Below are 18,770 nucleotides of genomic sequence, written 5' to 3' on the forward strand. Positions count from 1 at the left end.
ATTTAGTTAGTTAGTAAGCTAAGGTTTTTTTATGTGTTCAAATTCAATTAATTAATATATAGTGTATTATTAGTTTCAGATGTAGAGTTCAGTGATTCATCAATCTTACATAATACCCAGTGCTCATTACTTAGTGCCCATCACCCAGTTACCCCATCTTACTACCCACCTCCCCTCCAGCAACCCTCTGTTTGTTTCCGATGATTAAGCATCTCTCATGGTTTGTCTCCCTCTCTGACTCTGTCTTGTTTTACCTTTCCCTCCCTTCCTCTATGATCCTGTTTGTTTCTTAAATTCAGCATATGAATGAGATCATTTGGTAATTGTCTTTTTCTGATTGCCTTATTTCACTTAGCATACATAATACCCTCTAATTCCATCCATGTCATTCCAAAGGGCAAGATTGCCTTTTTTTTACGCTGAGTAGTATTCCATTGTATGTGTGTGTATGTGTGTGTGTGTGTGTGTGTGTGTATGCATACATACACACCACATCTTCTTTATCCATTCATCAAGACATAGGCTTTCATTTATTTCTGTATCCTTAGCACATAGCACATGGCCAAGCACCACATCGGTGCCACTAAATATCGGTGAATCAAAGATTGAGTGATTGACAGAGAGAATGATCAGACCTAGGAATTGAGTGAATGAATGAATGACTATGTGAGATTGGCCCAGGGGCTCCCCAGCCTGCAGGCTCAGACCCTGATCCTGAGGGCTCATCAGGGAGGGGTTTCAGGCTGTATGGCATGCATGGACCCTGGCCTGCCATTCCATGGTATCTTCTCATGCAGGACTCTGAGGGCATCGACATCATGTTGGGAGTCTGTGCCAATGGCCTGCTCATCTACCGGGACCGGCTGAGAATCAACCGTTTTGCCTGGCCCAAGATTCTCAAGATCTCCTATAAGAGGAGTAACTTTTATATCAAGATCCGCCCTGGGGAGGTGAGCTTGCCTTAGGAACCCCTCCGCACTAGAATTGGCTATAACAGCTGAACCTGGGTTTTTTTCCTACATAGGATACATGGAGAGGGGTGCTGGGGTACTGTGTAAGGAGAGAGCACTCTTCTGCTGGGGCTCTCTGCATAGACTTTATGCCTTAGGTACGTGCCTCCACACATACACCACACACACACACACACACACACACACACACAGACACACACACAGGAGCACACATATAAAGATAACCACATATATTCAGGTTATACAGATCAATGAATGCCTGCCCGTTCTTATCCATGTATCTGCTTACATGTAGTATTCGAGTATGTGCACATACCAAAATTCACAAACCTCCCCCCCACACACACAAACATGTGTATGTCCAACCTCCACATCTCACCCATCAAAAAGTCCATTGGTTTGTACCTCTAGAATAAACATACCCATCTACTTCTGTCTTTCTGCACTGCCCCAGCCACCAACAGCCACCATCTCTCACCTACATCTCTGCACAGTGCCCTTCCCCATCCTTATAGCTCCAATGCTGTGTCAGGCCATTTTCCCCATGACTACTAAGGAGAGATTAAAAGTCCCTTCTATCAGATCACATCTGATGGGATCAGATGACCATCCCCCACTCCTGCTCCTTAAACCTTTCAAGAGCTCTCTGGCTCATGGGCTACCATCTGAACTCCAGATGTGGCTGCCTGCCTCTCCCACATATCTCTGCCCCATGCGTACTGTGCTCCCACCCCTTTGGCTTTCTCTGACATTCTAGAATGAGCCAAGCTCTTTCGTGCCTCCAGCTTTTTGCTTTTGATGTCCCTTCTACCTGAAATTCTCTTCCCTGCCTTCTCACATAGCTGGTTTCTTCCCCATCCTTTGGATGTCTGCTCCAAGATCACTTGTTTAGAGGGCATCCCCGGATCACCCTTTCTAAGACAGATCCTGATCCCTGCACCTGTCCAGGTTTTCTCTCACATCACACAGCTCTGTTCATTCCCTTCACGCCCCCTTATCAGTGTCTGAAATGATCTTGTTTACTGATTTATTATCAGAGCACCCCTTGCCCGTCCCCAAGAATCTTCCGTCTTGGTCACCATGGTGTCTCTTGCTTAGCATTGAACCTGCTGCTGAGTAAGGGCTTAGTCCACTTTGTTGAATAAATGAATGAATACATAAATAAACAGGCCAGAGTCGCACATGCCTGAGAAGAGATTCAGAAAGGATAGATCAGTGGTGAGAGAGTCCAGACCTTGCTTCTAACTCCCCCTCCTTGGTTTTGCAGTATGAGCAGTTTGAGAGCACAATTGGCTTTAAGCTCCCAAACCACCGGTCAGCCAAAAGACTGTGGAAGGTCTGCATAGAGCACCACACATTCTTCCGGTGAGCCTGACCCTGGGGTGGGGCCATGGGGGACGGGCAGAGGCTGTGAGTGTATATATGCAGGAGAAGGAAGTAGGAGGGAGGGGCCCTAGGAACCCCTCACTCCCCAGGTCTCTCCCTTTATGGATTGCTTTGAGCTGTAGCTGGTGGGACCATGGGGTGAAAGGCCAGCTGTAGTCCAGCCTTGGGCCTGGCAGTGTAGGCCTAATCGCCTCTCCTCACATACTCCCTTCACAGGCTGGTGTCGCCTGAGCCCCCACCCAAAGGCTTCCTGGTGATGGGCTCCAAGTTCCGGTATAGTGGGAGGACCCAGGCCCAGACCCGCCAGGCCAGCGCCCTCATTGATCGGCCTGCACCCTTCTTTGAGCGTTCCTCCAGCAAACGGTACACCATGTCCCGCAGCCTTGATGGAGGTATGCCCCAGACTGGCAGTTGGGAAGTGTGGTGTTTAGCGGGAAGTGGGGGTATGCTGGCTTCTGTGGAATGAGCAGTGAATGAGGTGGGCACCTTACAAGTTGATTTGCACCAGGCCGGGTGGCCCAAGGGCACTGTTGCCCTGGGGCAGCTCTTGGTGGTCTTGTCCAGCCTATGGCATCACTCTCACTGGAATGGGACCTTGCCACTCTCTGGACTTCCTCAACTTCCTGAGGCATGACCTCTTGGGGTCCCAGGTTCAGCCACATGGTTTTCTGGGTCCCCTGCCCACAACACTTAGTAATTCACAGATTGTCATCATACCAGGAAAATGGTATAGTGACTGCAGTGTGGAGCTGGTGATGCTTTTCTTGACTGGAGGCTGAAGGGTTGGTTTTTCCCAGCCATTTCTTTTGGTTCTGATGAACTGATTGACATCTAACCATGTGGTGCTCTCCACTGCCCTCATGCCTGTTGGCATTCACAGGTGCCCTTTATGACAATTGACCCTACATTGTCCTATATTGAGCTAAGATTTCTCAAAACATGGTCTGTAGACCACCTGCATCAGAATCACCTGTGAGCTGGTTAAACATGAAGATTCCCAGGCCCTGGTCCAGACCTGAATTGGCACTCAGAGTCCAGGACTCTACCCAGGATATGCACACTGGAGTTGGTAGGAGAGGTTCAGAAGCCATATGAGCATTGGGGAGATTGTTAGATCTGAGTTCAGATCTCAGCCTCCATATTCAGTAGCTGCTCTACAGATCAGGAAATGGTCCATAAATATCCATACATGAATGGATGGGAGGTCTTGAGCAGCTTAACTTCCCCTGTGCCTTTTCTTCTTCTGCAAAATAAATAATGCCTACTTTGCTGTGTTATAGAGAGAACTAGACATGATAATGCCTCTGTAACACTCAAAAAATGTTCCTGGCACAGAGAAAGACCTTAATAAGTTATACCCAATAATAGTTTATTGTTGCCTTTAGGTTTGTAGAGGGTAGCTTAAGGTAAGAGGTGGTAGGGACTTGCACAGGGGAAGAGTGGGGGGGGACCGTGGGGGGACAGTACTCCTAGAACACATCGGGGCAGACCTAGGCAAGTTAGTTCTGCTCAACAAATATTTTCTGAAAGTTAGAACAAGTGTGGCCCTTTCCTTTGGGGAGTTCATAGAATAGTAGATCTGCAAGCATTTAATGTGATTCAAGCCATGGGAAAAGTATGTACAGAATAGAAGAGCAGCCGTGAGGAGAGTGAGATTAATTCTGTCTAGGAGGGCCAAAAAGGGCTTTGCAGAAAAGATGACAACTGGGCAGGGATTTTGAAGGATACCTAGGAGTTTTTCAGGTGATCAGGAGAGTCTGATACTTTTCCTGCCTTTTCACTTCCTATAAAAGTGAGACCTGTCCCAGGATTCCTTGACCATGTTTGGAGGACATGCAGTTTTGCAGAGGTCCATTTGAGACTGAGGAAGCTCCTTATTCTCCTTGAGTGGGCACAGGGATGAGAGCTAAAACTTATGCAAAGGGAAAGTACAGTCTCTCTATTCTCCCTTGCAACTTCCATTACTATACCAGAGCCTATATGAAGCCCATTTTGTGCAGGGTAGCATTGGTCTAGAGCTGGTAAGGCTCATCCAAGGAGGATCAGAAGCCTGGACTCTAAACCAGGAGACCTGGGTCCTTGTCCTCATTCACTGAAAGGTCATCAGTGGGATCTCTCCCCTCTTGGAGTTTCAGTTTATCCTTTGTAAAAGGATAGTGATTCCTAGTCTAGCCATCAACACAGAGGATTGTGTGGATCAAATGAAATAATGTGCATAAAAGGGCACTTTGCAAAGTGAATATATATGAATAGAAAGGCTAATTATTCTCATTTAATCTAGGCCAATCCCAAGGATAATATAGGTTCTGATCATTTTAATTAAGTGTTTTCTAGCCATTTTATCCCCCAGGACATAATCCATGGACATAGTCTGGGTTATGCCCAGTGCCTAGTATAAAACCTGTCATTCCATCTTTTTCTTTCCTTATTTATTTATTTATTTATTTATTTATTTATTTATTTATTTATTTTAAAATTTTTTTTTAAATTTTATTTTTTCATCTTTTTCTTTCCTATGTAGAAAAGTACTTTGGAATGCCAGTGAGTGAGAAAGATATTGCAGGAATCCCCTTGAATTTTCCCTAATTTATAAAGAGTTTAAATTGTTTGCAAGTCTCAAGACTTTAGTTTTCACTAGTAAAAGCTAATCTAACAATATCCATGTATTGCTAAATAATGGTCGAGTATTCATCACAACCATGTCAACAAAAATATCAACATTTGTGGAACAGCATTGAATTGGCTCACTCTGTGCCAGTCTGTCTTCTAAGTATTTATACACATGAGCTTATTCATTCCTCCCCCAGCTGTTTGAAATAAGTATTGTTTATAGATGAGGAAACTGAGGCCCAGAAAGATTATGTATCTTACCCAAGGTCACGCAGCCAAGAAAAGGTGGATTTGAGATTTGTTTTTGTTTGTTTTGGATTTGAGATTTGAACCTAGGCTCTTGTGATGTAGAAGTCAGGAGGGGTCTGGGGCTGGGAGGCAGCTCTGCCTCTTGCCATGCTTGTGAACCTAGACAAGGCTACCCCCTCTCTGTGTGCAGGCTCCTTATCCCCAACAGTTGGGGATGCTCCATTCCAACCATGGTTGGAGGGGTGGCAAGACTGAGAGAGGTCTCACATGGCCACCTGGCCATTTCTGCCCATTTTAGCAGAGTTCTCCCGCCCAGCCTCCGTTAGTGAGAACCATGACACGGGACCTGATGGTGACAAGGCGGAGGAGGATGGCGAGTCTGGGGGTAGGAGGTCAGAGGCCGAGGAGGGAGAGGTCAGGACCCCTACCAAGATCAAGGAGCTAAAGGTAAGAGCTTGGCTTTCTCATACCCTCTGACTTGGGATCAAGAGGCTGATTATGGGTCAAGCCTCAGCCTTGGCGTTGAGGTGTTCCCAGCTATGGGGGAGGACCCTCATTATGGGATGGAAAGGGCCTTGCCCCATACCTCCTCCCCTGGTGTTGGGTGGTAGGCATGCTGCCCTCCCTGCACCCTTCCCCTCTTTTTGTCCTACTTCCCCACAGGGGCACTCTGTCCCTTCAAGAATCTCGGCCTCCTCTTGCCCACTCTTAATTTTCCCCTTTCACTATGTTCTGGGTCCTCATGGCCCCCTTCTTTCCCAGAGCCTGATGGGATGTACCTGTGGATCCTCACAGGATGAGGTCTGAGTATGTTCCCCTCGTGCTGCCCTATGCATTTCCCACATACTTGTGCACACGCTCATGCAGGCACACATGGCCTCAGACTGGCATGCATTCACTCATAGTTGTTTACCTCCCTTACAGGAGGGGTCACAGACCCAGTGTGCAAACGTCATGCATGCACACGGACATGTGTGCACATGGGTATTAGAGCATATTTCCATTATGCAGTTGTAGCTTAGAGCACAGGCCCCTGAACACACATGCTGACCACAGAAGCATGAATACCCAGAGCCCTCCTGTCCTATCTACTCAGTGTGACTACTTGCTTTGCCCCCCAGTCCCCTTCTTCACCCCTACCCCTGGGCCAGCTCCCTGCCTCACACCCCACACCTTCTGGCTACCTCACTGCCCCGTGGGTGGTCCACCAGTGTCCCTGGTCTCTGCTCCCTGGGAGAGAGCCCTTTGGGCTACCTGCTGCACTGTACTGGGCCAGTGCAGTGCCTCTAATCCATTTGCTCTACTGACCCTGCTGGTTCCTTCTCCTTCTCCCACATCTCGCTAGCCGGAGCAGGAAACCACGCCGAGACACAAGCAGGAGGTACTGCATGGGATGTGTCACCATTTACCCAGCCATTCTAATCCGCAGCTCGTTTGTCACCATCCCATAGTCCACCCCAGGCTCCTGTCCTGGCACCATCTCAGTTTCAGCTTTGCCTCTACTCGAGGCCATCCTCCTCCCCTATAGCCACCCCTTCCCTCCACCCCCCCTCCCACTCCATAGCCACCCTTACTGCCCCCATCCCACCTATCAAGCTCCCTGCTCAGATCCCACCCCCTAACCAACTGGTTCTCCCTCCCTCCTCACCCCTCCCTCTCTCTAACCAGCTTTATGCTCTGCCTCTTCCTACCACCTCATGCTTGTTTCCCAACTACTGACCATCACACCTGTGTCTACCAGCTCTTCGAGGTCATTCCGTGCTTTTATTGGTCTCATCTCCCCTGCCCCCACCCAACCCCTTCCTGAGACTCATCTCCCCACACCACCGTTTGGTCATGCCTCCATCTCATCTGTGTCCTCTGTGCCCTTGCCCCAAGCTTCTTTTTGTATCTATTGGCAACCAAAGGTGGGAGTGGGGGTTGGGTAGGGAGGGAGGAGCCTCAGAATGTTTCTGCCTCTTCTCACACCCCAGCTGTTCCTCCCTCTGCATGGGGCCTGCTGCTCCAGCTTTGTCTGGAGAGCCTCTTCTTTTCTCTTCCCTCTCCTCTTCTTCCTCCCACTGGTTGCTTCTCTCAACTTATTCCTCTGTGTTAATGACTTCTTCACGTTCACACAGTCCCCAACTCTTCATTTGAACCTTCACTGCAAGAGACGTGGGTCTATGGTTGGGCCTGAGGGACAGAACCAGGGGCTGGGGCATAAAGGCCTGGCCTTGGCATCCCCCAAATTGGGTTTCAGCCTCTTTGAGGGTCATTGGGTAATCCCCCTTAGGCCCCAGTCCCCCATCTGTACAGCAAGACATTTGGACTAGGTTTCCCCAGAGCCCCTAACCCTAACCAAGGATCCCAGGGTTCCACTGCTCCCTCTTGCCTTCGGGAATGCTGTGTACCCACAGAGCCAGCATGGCAGGTTCAGGATCCAAGGTCACAAGCCACATCTTTGATCCATTGCAGCTCAAACCCCCCACTCCCTTGTGCAAACTCTATCAGGTTTGACTTCTCAAACGTTGCTCTGAGGCAGTTCAGCTCAGGAGGGATATAGGAAGTACAGACAGATGTCTGGAGGGAAAGCAGAAGCCTCAATGGCATCAATTTCCTCCCTGAGATAACTCATGAGTCAGTCATAGTGGATCCTTGGGTAGCAGAGATAAGCCCAGGGGAAGATTTTAGCCTTTTCCAAGGGCAAGCTTGCCTTCCAGGTAGTTCTTCCAGAATCATCTGATTTGACTTTATAATAAGCAGAGATTGTCCATTTCTTGTCCTGAATTGAGTTGACATGAAGCCTCAGACAGCCTTGTGGATAAAGGCACTTGAGCTAATAGCCCACCCGCCCTTCCTGTAAAAGTAGGCTGATCCTCACTTGACCTAGAGGCAGATTACTGTATCACACTGCACTGGCTTGAGCTCAGACTTGGCAGTTTGATGGGGGACACGCCTGTGACTCCAGCTATACCCAGCTCAGGTCTTGTGCCCAGCTTGGGACTTACCTCCCTTCTTCCTGGTCTCCATTTCTCCTGCTCTCCTGAATACACTGCAGCTCTCTCTTTTCTCTATCTGGCCATATCTCAATCTGTTTGCTCTTGAGGAATTGGTATCTGCAAAATCCTGGGTGGTCAGGGAAGGGAGTGGTTCATGGTAGAGGATGCCGAACACGATCTTTTCCTGGCTCCTGTGTGGAAGCAGGGCTCATTTTTCTGAGTGTTCCTGGCTTTAGGAATATCTGTATTCTAGGCCCCCTCAGGCCTGAGCAACTCCTCTGTTTGGCTAAGAGGGATCTAGACTGGGGATCCTGCTGAGCATCATGATCCAAAGAAAGAACCAGGACCCTGGGAGCCAGGGAGTGAGCCAGAGTAGCCCAGTGAACAGGGTTGGCCAGTTCTCACTGGTTATAACCAGAAGGAAGTCACTTCCTTGCCCAATTGACACTGGACGCACAGCACCAGTGGGAACTCACCCAGTCTTATGGGATTTGGATTGCCTTGGATGTTCTGAGGCCAGGAGTCAGGCAGGGGGTAAGAAAAGATGGTGCTTGACAAGAAGCCTCTTCTTAATCTTAAGTGCTTTTTGCTCCTCTGTTTAATCTTAATTGCTTTGTGCACCTGTTGGGGCTAATCATCTCTGTCCCGTGTGGCTCATGGGGTGCATTGAGGGTGAGATAGAGTCCTGGAGGGGACTTGCCTTGCTGATGTCGGGCAGCAATGGCCACAGTTACCATCCCCTGCTCAGAGCTGTTCCTCTAACACCTGTTGTCCTCTCCATCCACCCCTAGTTCTTAGACAAGCCAGAAGATGTTTTGCTCAAGCACCAGGCCAGCATCAACGAGCTCAAGAGGACCCTAAAGGAACCCAACAGCAAACTGATCCACCGGGATCGAGACTGGGAGCGGGAGCGCAGGCTGCCTTCCTCCCCCGCCTCCCCCTCCCCCAAAGGCACCCCTGAAAAAGCCAACGAGGTAGGTCTCACCCTGAAACCCTCAACAGGGGCTTTGGGTAAAGAGGGTCTGGAAGGTAGCTCTGCACTGACTTATACTCATCCTCCACAACCATATGTCTCCCCCAATTGCTGCATGAGGTGATGATGGGGATGGGGAGGTGGTGGTGGGTTAGGCTGGGAAAGACAAATTCACTAAATCTTGGAATCCTTGGCATCCCAGGGACCACCTTGAAAAATTCAAAGGACTTGCCGTGGCTTGGTATATTCCCCTTCCATCAGCCAGAGTATAATGGAAAGGTGTGTTTATTAGAAATGCAGGTTCTGGGGCCCCATGTCAGACCAACAGAATCAGAGTATTTGGAGATAGAGCCCTGAAATCAGCATTTTAAACAAGTGCCCCAGGTGATTCTCATGCTCACTAAACTTTGAGAATCCAAATAGTTGTATCCAGTAACCAGATCCTTTAGTGCCTATTGTGAAAACACAGATGGGTGGTGTGTGTGTGTGTGTATGTGTGTGTGAGGGGGTGTTCCCTCCTCGAAGGATCCTCGGAGCCCACTAGAGGGGAACAGATCCTCTGAGAAAATCAGAGCTGTGCCTCTTGCTTCAGAAAAGGATCCCACAGCCATCTGCCTTTCGGAATGGAAAGCATGGGGTATTTTCTCAAATGAAAAAGAGATAAAGATAGGATCTTGAGGATTCCTATGTTTATAATCCCAAGCTATTATTTTTAGCACTGCTAAATCTTGGTGATATTTACCCTCACTTATACTTAGGTGTTTTCTCTCTAGCACTGCTGCTTACTTGTCTCAAACCTAACTGATCTAGACTTATACCACCTAGGTTTGAATTCTGGCTCTGATTCTTGCTAGCTGGATGACTCTGAGCTTGTTACTTAACCTCTCTGAGCTTCCATTAGGTAGAGATAATAAAAGTACCTACCTCATTGGAATGTTGTAAGGATCCTGGGAGAGCAAACATAGAATGGCTGGTAAGGTACCTAGATGCTCAATAGGAGTTAATTATTGCTTCATTTCAAGAGTTCTGGGACTCACACAGAAGATTAATTTCAAATCAGCTTTTTTTCTTTTTTAAAAGATTTTATCTATTTGAGAAAAAAAGAGGGAGAATGAGCGTGAGTGGGTGGAGGAGCAAAGGGAAGGGGACAAGCAGACTCCATCCTGTGCAGGGAGCCCAGTGCAGGGCTCAATCCCACAATCCTGAGATGACCTGAGCCAAGATCAGGAGTCGGATGCTCAACCTACTGAGCCACCCAGGCACCCCCCAGAACTCCTTTTAAAGTCGGAAGGACCCTCAGAACCTACTTGGTTCAAGGTCATCACTCTACAGATAGGGCACTGAGGCCCAGAATGGGAGCTTACTTGTTCACTCTGTAGCTGATAGAAGAGGGCCACACCTGCTTGTCTTACGTCCAAGCCATTGTATTTGCTGTTAAATCACAGCTGCCTGGGAGCAAGATCAAATCATGTGAAGACCAGAATAGAGTCAACTGTGTGTGTACTGGTCTCAAAATTTGGTGATGTAGTCATGATCTAATGAGGGAATGTTTGATTGAATCAGCTCTCCCCATGACCCTGACATGCAGGATAACAAGGCCTTGTCCAGTGTGGCTGCTATGATAGTTCCCTGGCTGGTGATTCACAAAATGAGGGATGCTTTGAGGGTCTTTAGATCCAGTGCCATTGAAGGAGGGCAAACGTGCATCTACCGAGGGCCTCTGTGGTCACCCCTGGTAGGCACGAGACCCTGAGACACTGGACTGGGCCATAGGGACTGGTCTAGTGATCCAGGTACATGCCCCACTCCTCCTGTCCTGAGACTTGACCAGAGTGGCCTGGCTGTGGCTGAGGAGGGATGCAGTGGCCTTTGAAAGGGTCTGGCTCCAGCAGAGAAGGGCAGGACCAGCCAAGGGGAGCTGGGCTGGGGAACTCCTGGGCACCTCAGAGCAGCCTGGCCTAGGAGTGTGCCCCACCTGCCGGTGATAGCTGGAACTGCTGGAAGATGGGTCTTCCTCAAAGGTAGGGTCTGTTCCAACCCTTGCCCCTCACTGTTGCCCCAAGAAGTGTAGTCCACTGCTAGAAAGAGAAAATTCTGGTCCAAGAGCTCACCTTGGAGCTACAGACCATTCAACTGGTTTCCAGGGCCTACTAACATTTAGAAAGAGGCCTTTGAAGATTTGGGAATGGGGAGAAGCTGTAAACAAGGACTGGACTGGGTTCTTAGGTGAGTGGTATCACCTCTCTGAGCCTCACTGCCTAGTCAGTCCATCTAAAGAGGGACCAGAATTGCCATTCCATAGCATTACTAGGAAGGCTGAGTGAGATAATGAGTATAAAAGCGCTTTATAAACTAGGTAGTACTATACAGTCATAGACCATCACTGATGGTGACTGGAATTCCTGATTGGACTTTGCATTTGGCTCTTCCGCAGGGATGTGTCATCAGAGGTCCTGGTAGTTTCTTCATATATTATTGGACCTCATCTAGGCCGAGGAGAAAACAGTGGGAACTTAAAATAAGGACTCCAAACTTTAATTTTTCTAAAGGATTTATTTATTTATTTATTTATTTATTTATTTATTTATTTGAGAGAGAGAGAGAGCGCACAAGAGCTGGGGAGGGGCAGAGAGAGAAGCTGGCTCCTTGCTGAGCAGGGAGCCCGACTTGGGGCTCGATCCCAGGACCCTGGGATTGTGATTGGACCGAAGGCAAATACCTAACTGACTGAGCCACTCAGGCTCCCGGGACTTCAAAACTTTAAAGAAAAGTTCCCATTTGCCAAACCCAGGTTTTCATTTCAAAGATAATTTTTGAAGGGCTAAGAGCCAAACTGCAGGATTGAACCATGGGCTAAACCAAAGATGTCCAGGGCAGACTTGGAATCGAGTCTGAGTGACTTGGCTTTACAGCTTCTAGATTGAGAGCCTCTTGAATGCAAGTGGTATGGCTCCTCACCCTCTTCACTGAGGGCAGTGACAAAAGAGTCTGAAGCCACGTTATTGAGGCAGCCCCAGTGGCTCAGCGGTTTAGCACCACCTTCGGCCCGGGGCGTGATCCTGGAGACCCGGGATCCAGTCCCACTTCAGGCCCCCTGCATGGAGCCTGCATCTCCTTCTGCCTGTGTCTCTGCCTCTCTCTCTCTCTCCTCTGTGTCTCTCATGAATAAATAAATAAAATCTTAAAAAGAAAAAAAAAAGGAAGAAGCCACGTTACTGACTGGCAGCTGACCGTGGGCTTCCTTTCCTTAAAGCTCCCCTCTCTCTCATCCCACTGGCTCCTTCCTGACCTAAGCCACAAACCCTAAGAGTGTGGGATTTACAAAGCTGGGCTATTTACGGGGTCTGTGTGTGTGTCTCTTCTGCTTTCTTCCTGTCTCTCTCCCTTTCTTCCTGTCTCTGTCTCTCCTTCCCTTCCTCCCTCTTTCCCTTTCCTCTGGCCCTGGGCCTCCCCTGCAGTCCCAGAGGACCCAGGACACCTCTCCGCAGGACTTGGCACCTGAGCCTGGGACGGCCACAGGCTGGGAAGTGTTCACTCAGAAAAGCCTCGCAGCGTCTCCTGAGGTTACTGTCGGCACTTCCCCACCCACTCAGCCACCCTAATGGTCTCAAGAAAACCCTTTCTGTGGGGTGAGGGGGGTGAATAGGCTCTGCCATGCAGGTGGGAGCCGTGGGTAGCCCTTGTGTCCCTATGCTGTGACAAACAATTGTCCCCATCTCAGGGATCCATAAAGGGCCGGCCCCTTCCTCATCCTTTCTTTCTCAGGCATCAGGCCTGAGACCATATTCTGGAAAGAGAGGACGGTCTGAGTCTGGCTCTGGCATCAAAGGGGAGGCTGAAATGATCTCCTTCTCATGGGCCTTCCTGACTTGAGAGGCAGGCTCTGATGTCTAGACTTGGGATCAGGGGTCATGGCACCTTAAATACCTTCTGCCCTGAGGTGTTTTCTCCATTCAGATCTGTTTTTTCCATTCAGAAGCCTGAGTAAGGTCTAACAGTGACTGTTTAGAAGATGGCCCCACATTCATCCTCCACCTTCATCTTCTCTAAACTCCTCATGCCAGGCAGGCAAAAAAATGGGCATCTTGCTCCAAGGGGTTTCCTTGGAGTTGAAGAGATGTGGGCCAGGCGATTGTTCTAATGAGGAGGATTTATTTCTGCACCCAGGAAGGCAGGAGGTGGAGGGCTCTTGGGACTTGCTGTGTCCTGCTAGGCATGGAATCCAGGCCCAGGAATGAAGGTCTGCATCTTCCTCTGTGCCTACAGCTCGTAGGCTATCAGGATTAGAGGGTATTGAGCCATCATCTGGGTGGAATTTCCTTCCCCCTGATATCTGACCCTCCCGGTTACACGTAGTATGTATGAGGGCATCTCCCTTTTTTAATTCCCATGGAAAAATTTTCTAGTTGCTGAAAATGTGCTGAAACTGTAAAAGAGACATGAGTCAGCGACATACATGGTAAAACAGAATTTTACTCTGAATTTTTCCTCAATGTGAACCTAAAAACAACTATCAGCACTCTCTCTTGAGAGGAGTTGGACAGGAGTCAATAGCATCCCAAGGTTAGGGAAATAGTGATGCCTTGGAACAGAGAGATGCTCCTGGAGTAAAGGACAGGTGCCTATACTCTGGAGCAGGAGTGATGGGCAACATGCGTCCTTCATCAGCATCCCTGCAAATTATTTATCCAGCCCCTTCCACAGAGGTGGCTCTTGCCATTCTTCACAGGGGATCATTTTGGCTTCAGTCATCTATGGGAAATTTTCACATTCATTTTCATGTGAATTAAAATCTGCCCATCTGCCCTTCTGAGTTACCTGTTTGGGCCTCCCTCTGCCGGCTGCTGCCTGAGGATCTGCTTGGCATCCTCCTTCAGGACTGTGCCTCAGAGTTCAACACCTCCCCTCCCCCTGAAAACTCCAAACGTTTCTTCCAGAGCGTGGTTTCTAGAGGGCTCCTTGTCCTGCATCCCCTCCTCTGGGTGTCTCCTGTAAAGAGCAGGGCCCGAAATGTGACGCAGAGCCCTAGGTCAGGAGTGAACAGCACAGTGTCAGCAGAACCTCCTGGCTGGAGATTTTCTCCTCTTGGTTACTTGTGTGGGAACAGAGCTGCTCGCCCTCTTCATCCAGCTTTGGCTCCTAGCTGCAGTACCTCCACCCCTCAGAACAGGGGACACTCAGAGCTGGCAATGAGGGTCCCCTGGCTCAATGGAAAGAATGATTGTGGCACTGCCAGACATGATCCCATCTCCCACCTTGTAATGGGGTCAGGATGGCTTTTGGACCAACCCCCAGGGATAAGTGCAGCCCCTCCAGTGCCTTGGTGCCAGTGAAGCTTTCTCTTTTTTGTTCAGTTATTTTTTTCTCTTCAGGATTTTCACTTGTTAAAAGCAGAGCCTCTTCTTCCCTCACTGCACCCTCTGTGATCTGTGCAAGCCACTTCCCCTCTGGGAATCTCAATTTCCCCTTTTGAAATAAGGGCAATTGTACCTGCTTCACAGGTTGCCACTTGGATTAAATGTAATAACTTTAGACAAAAGGCTGACCTTGTCTGGCACAAATTAAATATAGGTACCTGTTTCTTTTTTTCTTCCTGCAGAGCCTTTCTTTCTATACTGTGCTAGTTCCCACCCTACTCAGCCTGATTTCTAAGCTCCTAGTTTCTAGAAACTAGTTTCTAGTTAGACTTGGGGCAAGAATGTTCCAATAGGGGTCTCATTGACCATCTTGGGCCACCATTTCCAGGCTCATGATGTCAGTACAAGCTGAAATAGGAGCCACTGAGGGCACCTGCTTCTTCAGTACAAGAGAAATGAGATCTGGTTTCTATAGGCTCTGAAGGACTTTGCTCTGGGATGGTTCAAGCAGTGTCCTGAGGCTTAGCAACCCAAAGTAGAATCCCAGAAACCTATACCTGGGCCTTCTGCCTTCCTCTTATCTCTCTTACCTCTTTAAAAAGGTTTAAGTCCCTGAAAACCATGGACATTTTGCTAACATGGATTGACAGAGTGGAGGTGAGAGAGTTTACGATGCTCCCTGATCCTTCAGAATCCTTCAGATCTCTTGGGATCTGATAGATTCCTCACCAAGTCATAACCAGAATCAGAGCCCAGTCCTTCACATCTCTCACCTCATGTGGGGAGCAGTTTCTGGCACATCTTCCCATGGAGGCACTTCCTAGACGTGGGGTCAGAGACTGGATTCTAGACCTGCCTTTGCCCCTAGCTTACTCTCTGACCGTGGACGTGGTGTTTACCTTCTCCAGACCTGTTTCCACATCTGTGCCACGAGGGGCCTGAGTCAGAGCAGTGATTTTAAAGGAGGGCGATACCTTGGTACCCGGGCAGCCAAGGCCTCCAGCTCCAACATGGCAGCCCGTATTTGGCTTACATATTGAACTTCCATTGAGATTTTTGTGAAGAAAGTCTTCTGAGGCTGCAAGATTAGAATTCCAATGGCCTTCTGGCTTTTTAAAAACAATTCTGAAGTCTGTCATTCCTCCTAAGTGTTGTTTGAAAGACTCTGGGAGAGATGGAGGCCTGTTTTCTTGATAGTTTGACAGTGCTACATTCTTGTTGGTGCTTTTGACCAATGATGACTCTTGGATTTTTAGATATTTTCCTTCAGTGATGTCTTCTGGTCAACCCTTTTCTACTCTTTCCATGGATTTTGTTAGATTTCTCCAAGAATAGGCCTTCATATTCTTTTCTTTGGGAACGAACCCTGCAAAGTTCAAGCTATTCAAGCCATTGTGGTGACTAGTACTGATCCCTTCAGCTGAAGATTTGACATTTTTCATTCTAATCTCTTTCCTTCCCAGAAACTCTTATAGAAAAGTCAGATTTCAGGCTGTGGCCTATGGAACTTAATCCAGTGCTTTCCCTCTTGACATTAGATCATAGTTGGGATCCGTGTTCTATAGGCTATGAGATAAGTTGGCAAGGATCCCAGGCATCCAAAATCAGGCAGTCTTTTTCTGACTCTATCACGAACTAGTTGTGATGTTGGGGAAGTCACTGACCTTCTGCAGGCCTCAGTTTACCCATTTGTATGGTGAGGAAATTGGACCAGAGGATATCTTAGGAGTTCTTTTTGCTCTAACAGTCAACGATTCCATGTGATGTAAGTTACTTTCCTCTGTGACAGTGGCAGTTGTGTTATTAAAAGAGGAAGAGGAAGAGTCCTGGCCCATCCATGGATGTCCATTGTCCCATGATTAACATGGGGAGGGCTTGAGACCCCATCCCATTTTACCAAGTTGGGGTAGTGTTTGACGGGAGTTGGTAAATGTTTGTAGGGTGCTTTAATGGGAAGGAGGTCTTTGATGAGGCTGACTAGCATTGTCATGCCTTTCTCTCTCCCCAGCCAGTTCTGGGGGACATGCTGACCTTTTGGTGGTAGATTGGTCCCTTCTTACAGAGGAAAAAGTGACCCATTCTTCAGGTGCCTGATATTTCATGTTAACTCTTCTTGCTCCAATTGAAACACAGGGTTCAGAGCATTGGGTATTTATAGAAAGAGAGTACACTAGGCCAGAAGAACGCCTGAAAGTGGCCACCATGCAGCAGGAAGGAAGTAAGACAGGCCTCGAAGATATCCTTGCTGATGGCAGACTCTCCAAGGTAGACATCCTGGTGGACAAGTTCAAAGTTGAATTGGCCACAGAAGAAACAGTGGGAGTGAGAAGAGCAAAGACCCAGCAACAAGGAAGAATGATCGCAAGTCCTGAAGACTTTGAGTCAGTATGGGAGGAAGGCCCCTGGGTCAGGAAAGGCCCAGGAGGGGCCTCTCTGGCTGCAGGCTGCACCCCGGCAGAAAACCTCCTTGAGGGCTCCCAGTTGAGGGTGGGCACTGGGGAGGCAGCCATCAAGAAGCGCTGGATCTCAGGTGGTCAGCTGGAGGGCCAGATGGAGCTGAGGAAGGAGCTGGAAGAGTTCCAGGTTTGGGGAAGACCCGCTGCCTCAGGAAGCAGGTCAGCAGAGGCTGATGTCCCCTCTCCAGCCTCTGACAAGGGAGGACTCCAGTCGTTTCTGCTGGACCCAGCCCAGTCGGAAGCCAGAGGTGACTCGAGTGATGAAACCGAACCTTCCTTTGCAGAGAGGAGCTTCTATCTGAACTATGGAGAGAAAGATTCTGAAGACCAAGTCCTCCCACCACCCCTGGAAAAGAGGGAAGAGCACTCAGATGCCCTTCCTGTTGATGACACCAGGCTGGAGCTCTCAGACAAGCTCACAGAGAGCTCTGAGCTTATTTCCTTGGACCTACAGGGCTCTGCTGCAGCTTCCAGCAGGAACAAGGATGAAGAGGGTAAAACCCACACAGCTTCCTTAGAGGAAGGGGCAGGGTCCCCCGAAAACCACGTAAGACCAGATGGCCTGGAGGCCTCTGTCGAGCAGCTGGGGAAGGGACCTTCTCCAAAGCAGACATTTGCTGAGGACTGGGAAGAGGCTGGGCGGGGGGTGGAAGGAGAATGTAGCCACCCAGCATCCAACATAGGCACAGAGGAAAAGGCCGAGAAAAATCCCCCCGCAGGATGGAAGAACCACTCACCCCACAGAGGAGGGGGCATGTGCCCAGACCTCCCAGCCTGCACCCTTCCGCAGGCCATCCCTCCTAATGATGTCAGGAAGCCAGCCAAACCAGACAGAAGCAACTTCCTGCCTCAAGACAGGGGACTGGTTCACATCCAAACAGGAGAACCTGCGATGGAGGACAGAAAGGCCTCAGCGTTTCTTCAGATGGAGGTGATCGCCCCCCTCCCGGCCTCTCCTGGTCCTTTTCAGGCTCAGGCAGCTCCAGAGGAAACCTTTCCAAGCCCAGCCCCTCGTGGGTCAGGGGAGCCTCTGCAGCTTTGGGATCGGGATCCTTTTGGAGAACAGTCTCCTGTGTTTCTTAAACATGCCCATCCTTTGAAAGAGAGCCCAGAGCCCAAGGACCGAATAGGACCACTCGTGACCCCAGATGGAGGTGAGCGCAGGGCACCTCCCGTTGCTAGCAGAAAGCCCAGATTTGTCTCTGAAGAAGCTGAGGGCGCTGTACCCCCTTCAGGGAAGCAGAGGGAGATGACCTCTTTCCAGGCCAGGGGCCAAGAGGGCTCCCTGGAAGATATTAGCAAGACCTCAGTGGCCAACAAAATTCGGATCTTTGAGACCCATGGAGCTGAAACTCGCCGAGCAAGTCAAGGTGAAACAAGGGCCCTAATAAACGAGTTGTCTTCAGAGGCCTCCACGGGTCAGGTAGAGCAGCAGCGGAATAAGCTTTTGGACCTGGGCTTCGTCCAACTCCAGCCCCCAGGAGACTTCACTGGCCCCAAAGCCACCCATTCCTCAGTAATGCCACTGGCTACCAGATACTTCAGGGAGGACACATCCCACCAGGAAGGATGCACGGAACCGGTGTCCCCTGATTCAGGCTGCGAAACAGCGCTGGAGGAAACCCCTGGGGGAGCTGGCCACGTGAGCCCCCGCCCCACCACTGCCCCCCAGCTGGGGGAGCGGACCGCATGCTACGTAGCTCTGTAGAAGCATGTTTCAGGGGCCCCTCGTCATTACTGCGATCAGAGGCTGCTTGTCCATTCCTATGAGTTATTTTCCCTAAACAGGC

The 18,770-nt window shown here is 49.3% G+C and overlaps 1 protein-coding gene across 28 annotated transcripts in view; it reads left to right on the forward strand.

Annotated features, from left to right (window-relative positions):
• Nucleotides 1–18,770, forward strand: part of EPB41L1 (erythrocyte membrane protein band 4.1 like 1) — a 150,559-nt gene that overhangs the window by 107,137 nt on the left and 24,652 nt on the right. For 10 of the 28 annotated variants that reach the window (XM_077872978.1, XM_077872985.1, XM_077872986.1 and 7 more), the window contains 8 exons: nt 798–950; nt 2,239–2,336; nt 2,574–2,749; nt 5,515–5,663; nt 6,562–6,597; nt 8,986–9,168; nt 12,626–12,730; nt 16,658–18,622. In XM_077872978.1, the coding sequence (XP_077729104.1) occupies nt 798–950; nt 2,239–2,336; nt 2,574–2,749; nt 5,515–5,663; nt 6,562–6,597; nt 8,986–9,168; nt 12,626–12,730; nt 16,658–18,622 (2,865 nt within the window). The remainder of the gene's footprint in view (nt 1–797; nt 951–2,238; nt 2,337–2,573; nt 2,750–5,514; nt 5,664–6,561; nt 6,598–8,985; nt 9,169–12,625; nt 12,731–16,657; nt 18,623–18,770) is intronic. The other 18 variants (XM_077872991.1, XM_077872992.1, XM_077872997.1 and 15 more) reach the window with 8 other exon arrangements.

This window comes from Canis aureus, chromosome 26 (genome assembly GCF_053574225.1).
Source record: "Canis aureus isolate CA01 chromosome 26, VMU_Caureus_v.1.0, whole genome shotgun sequence".
NCBI classification, from domain to species: Eukaryota; Metazoa; Chordata; class Mammalia; order Carnivora; family Canidae; genus Canis; species Canis aureus.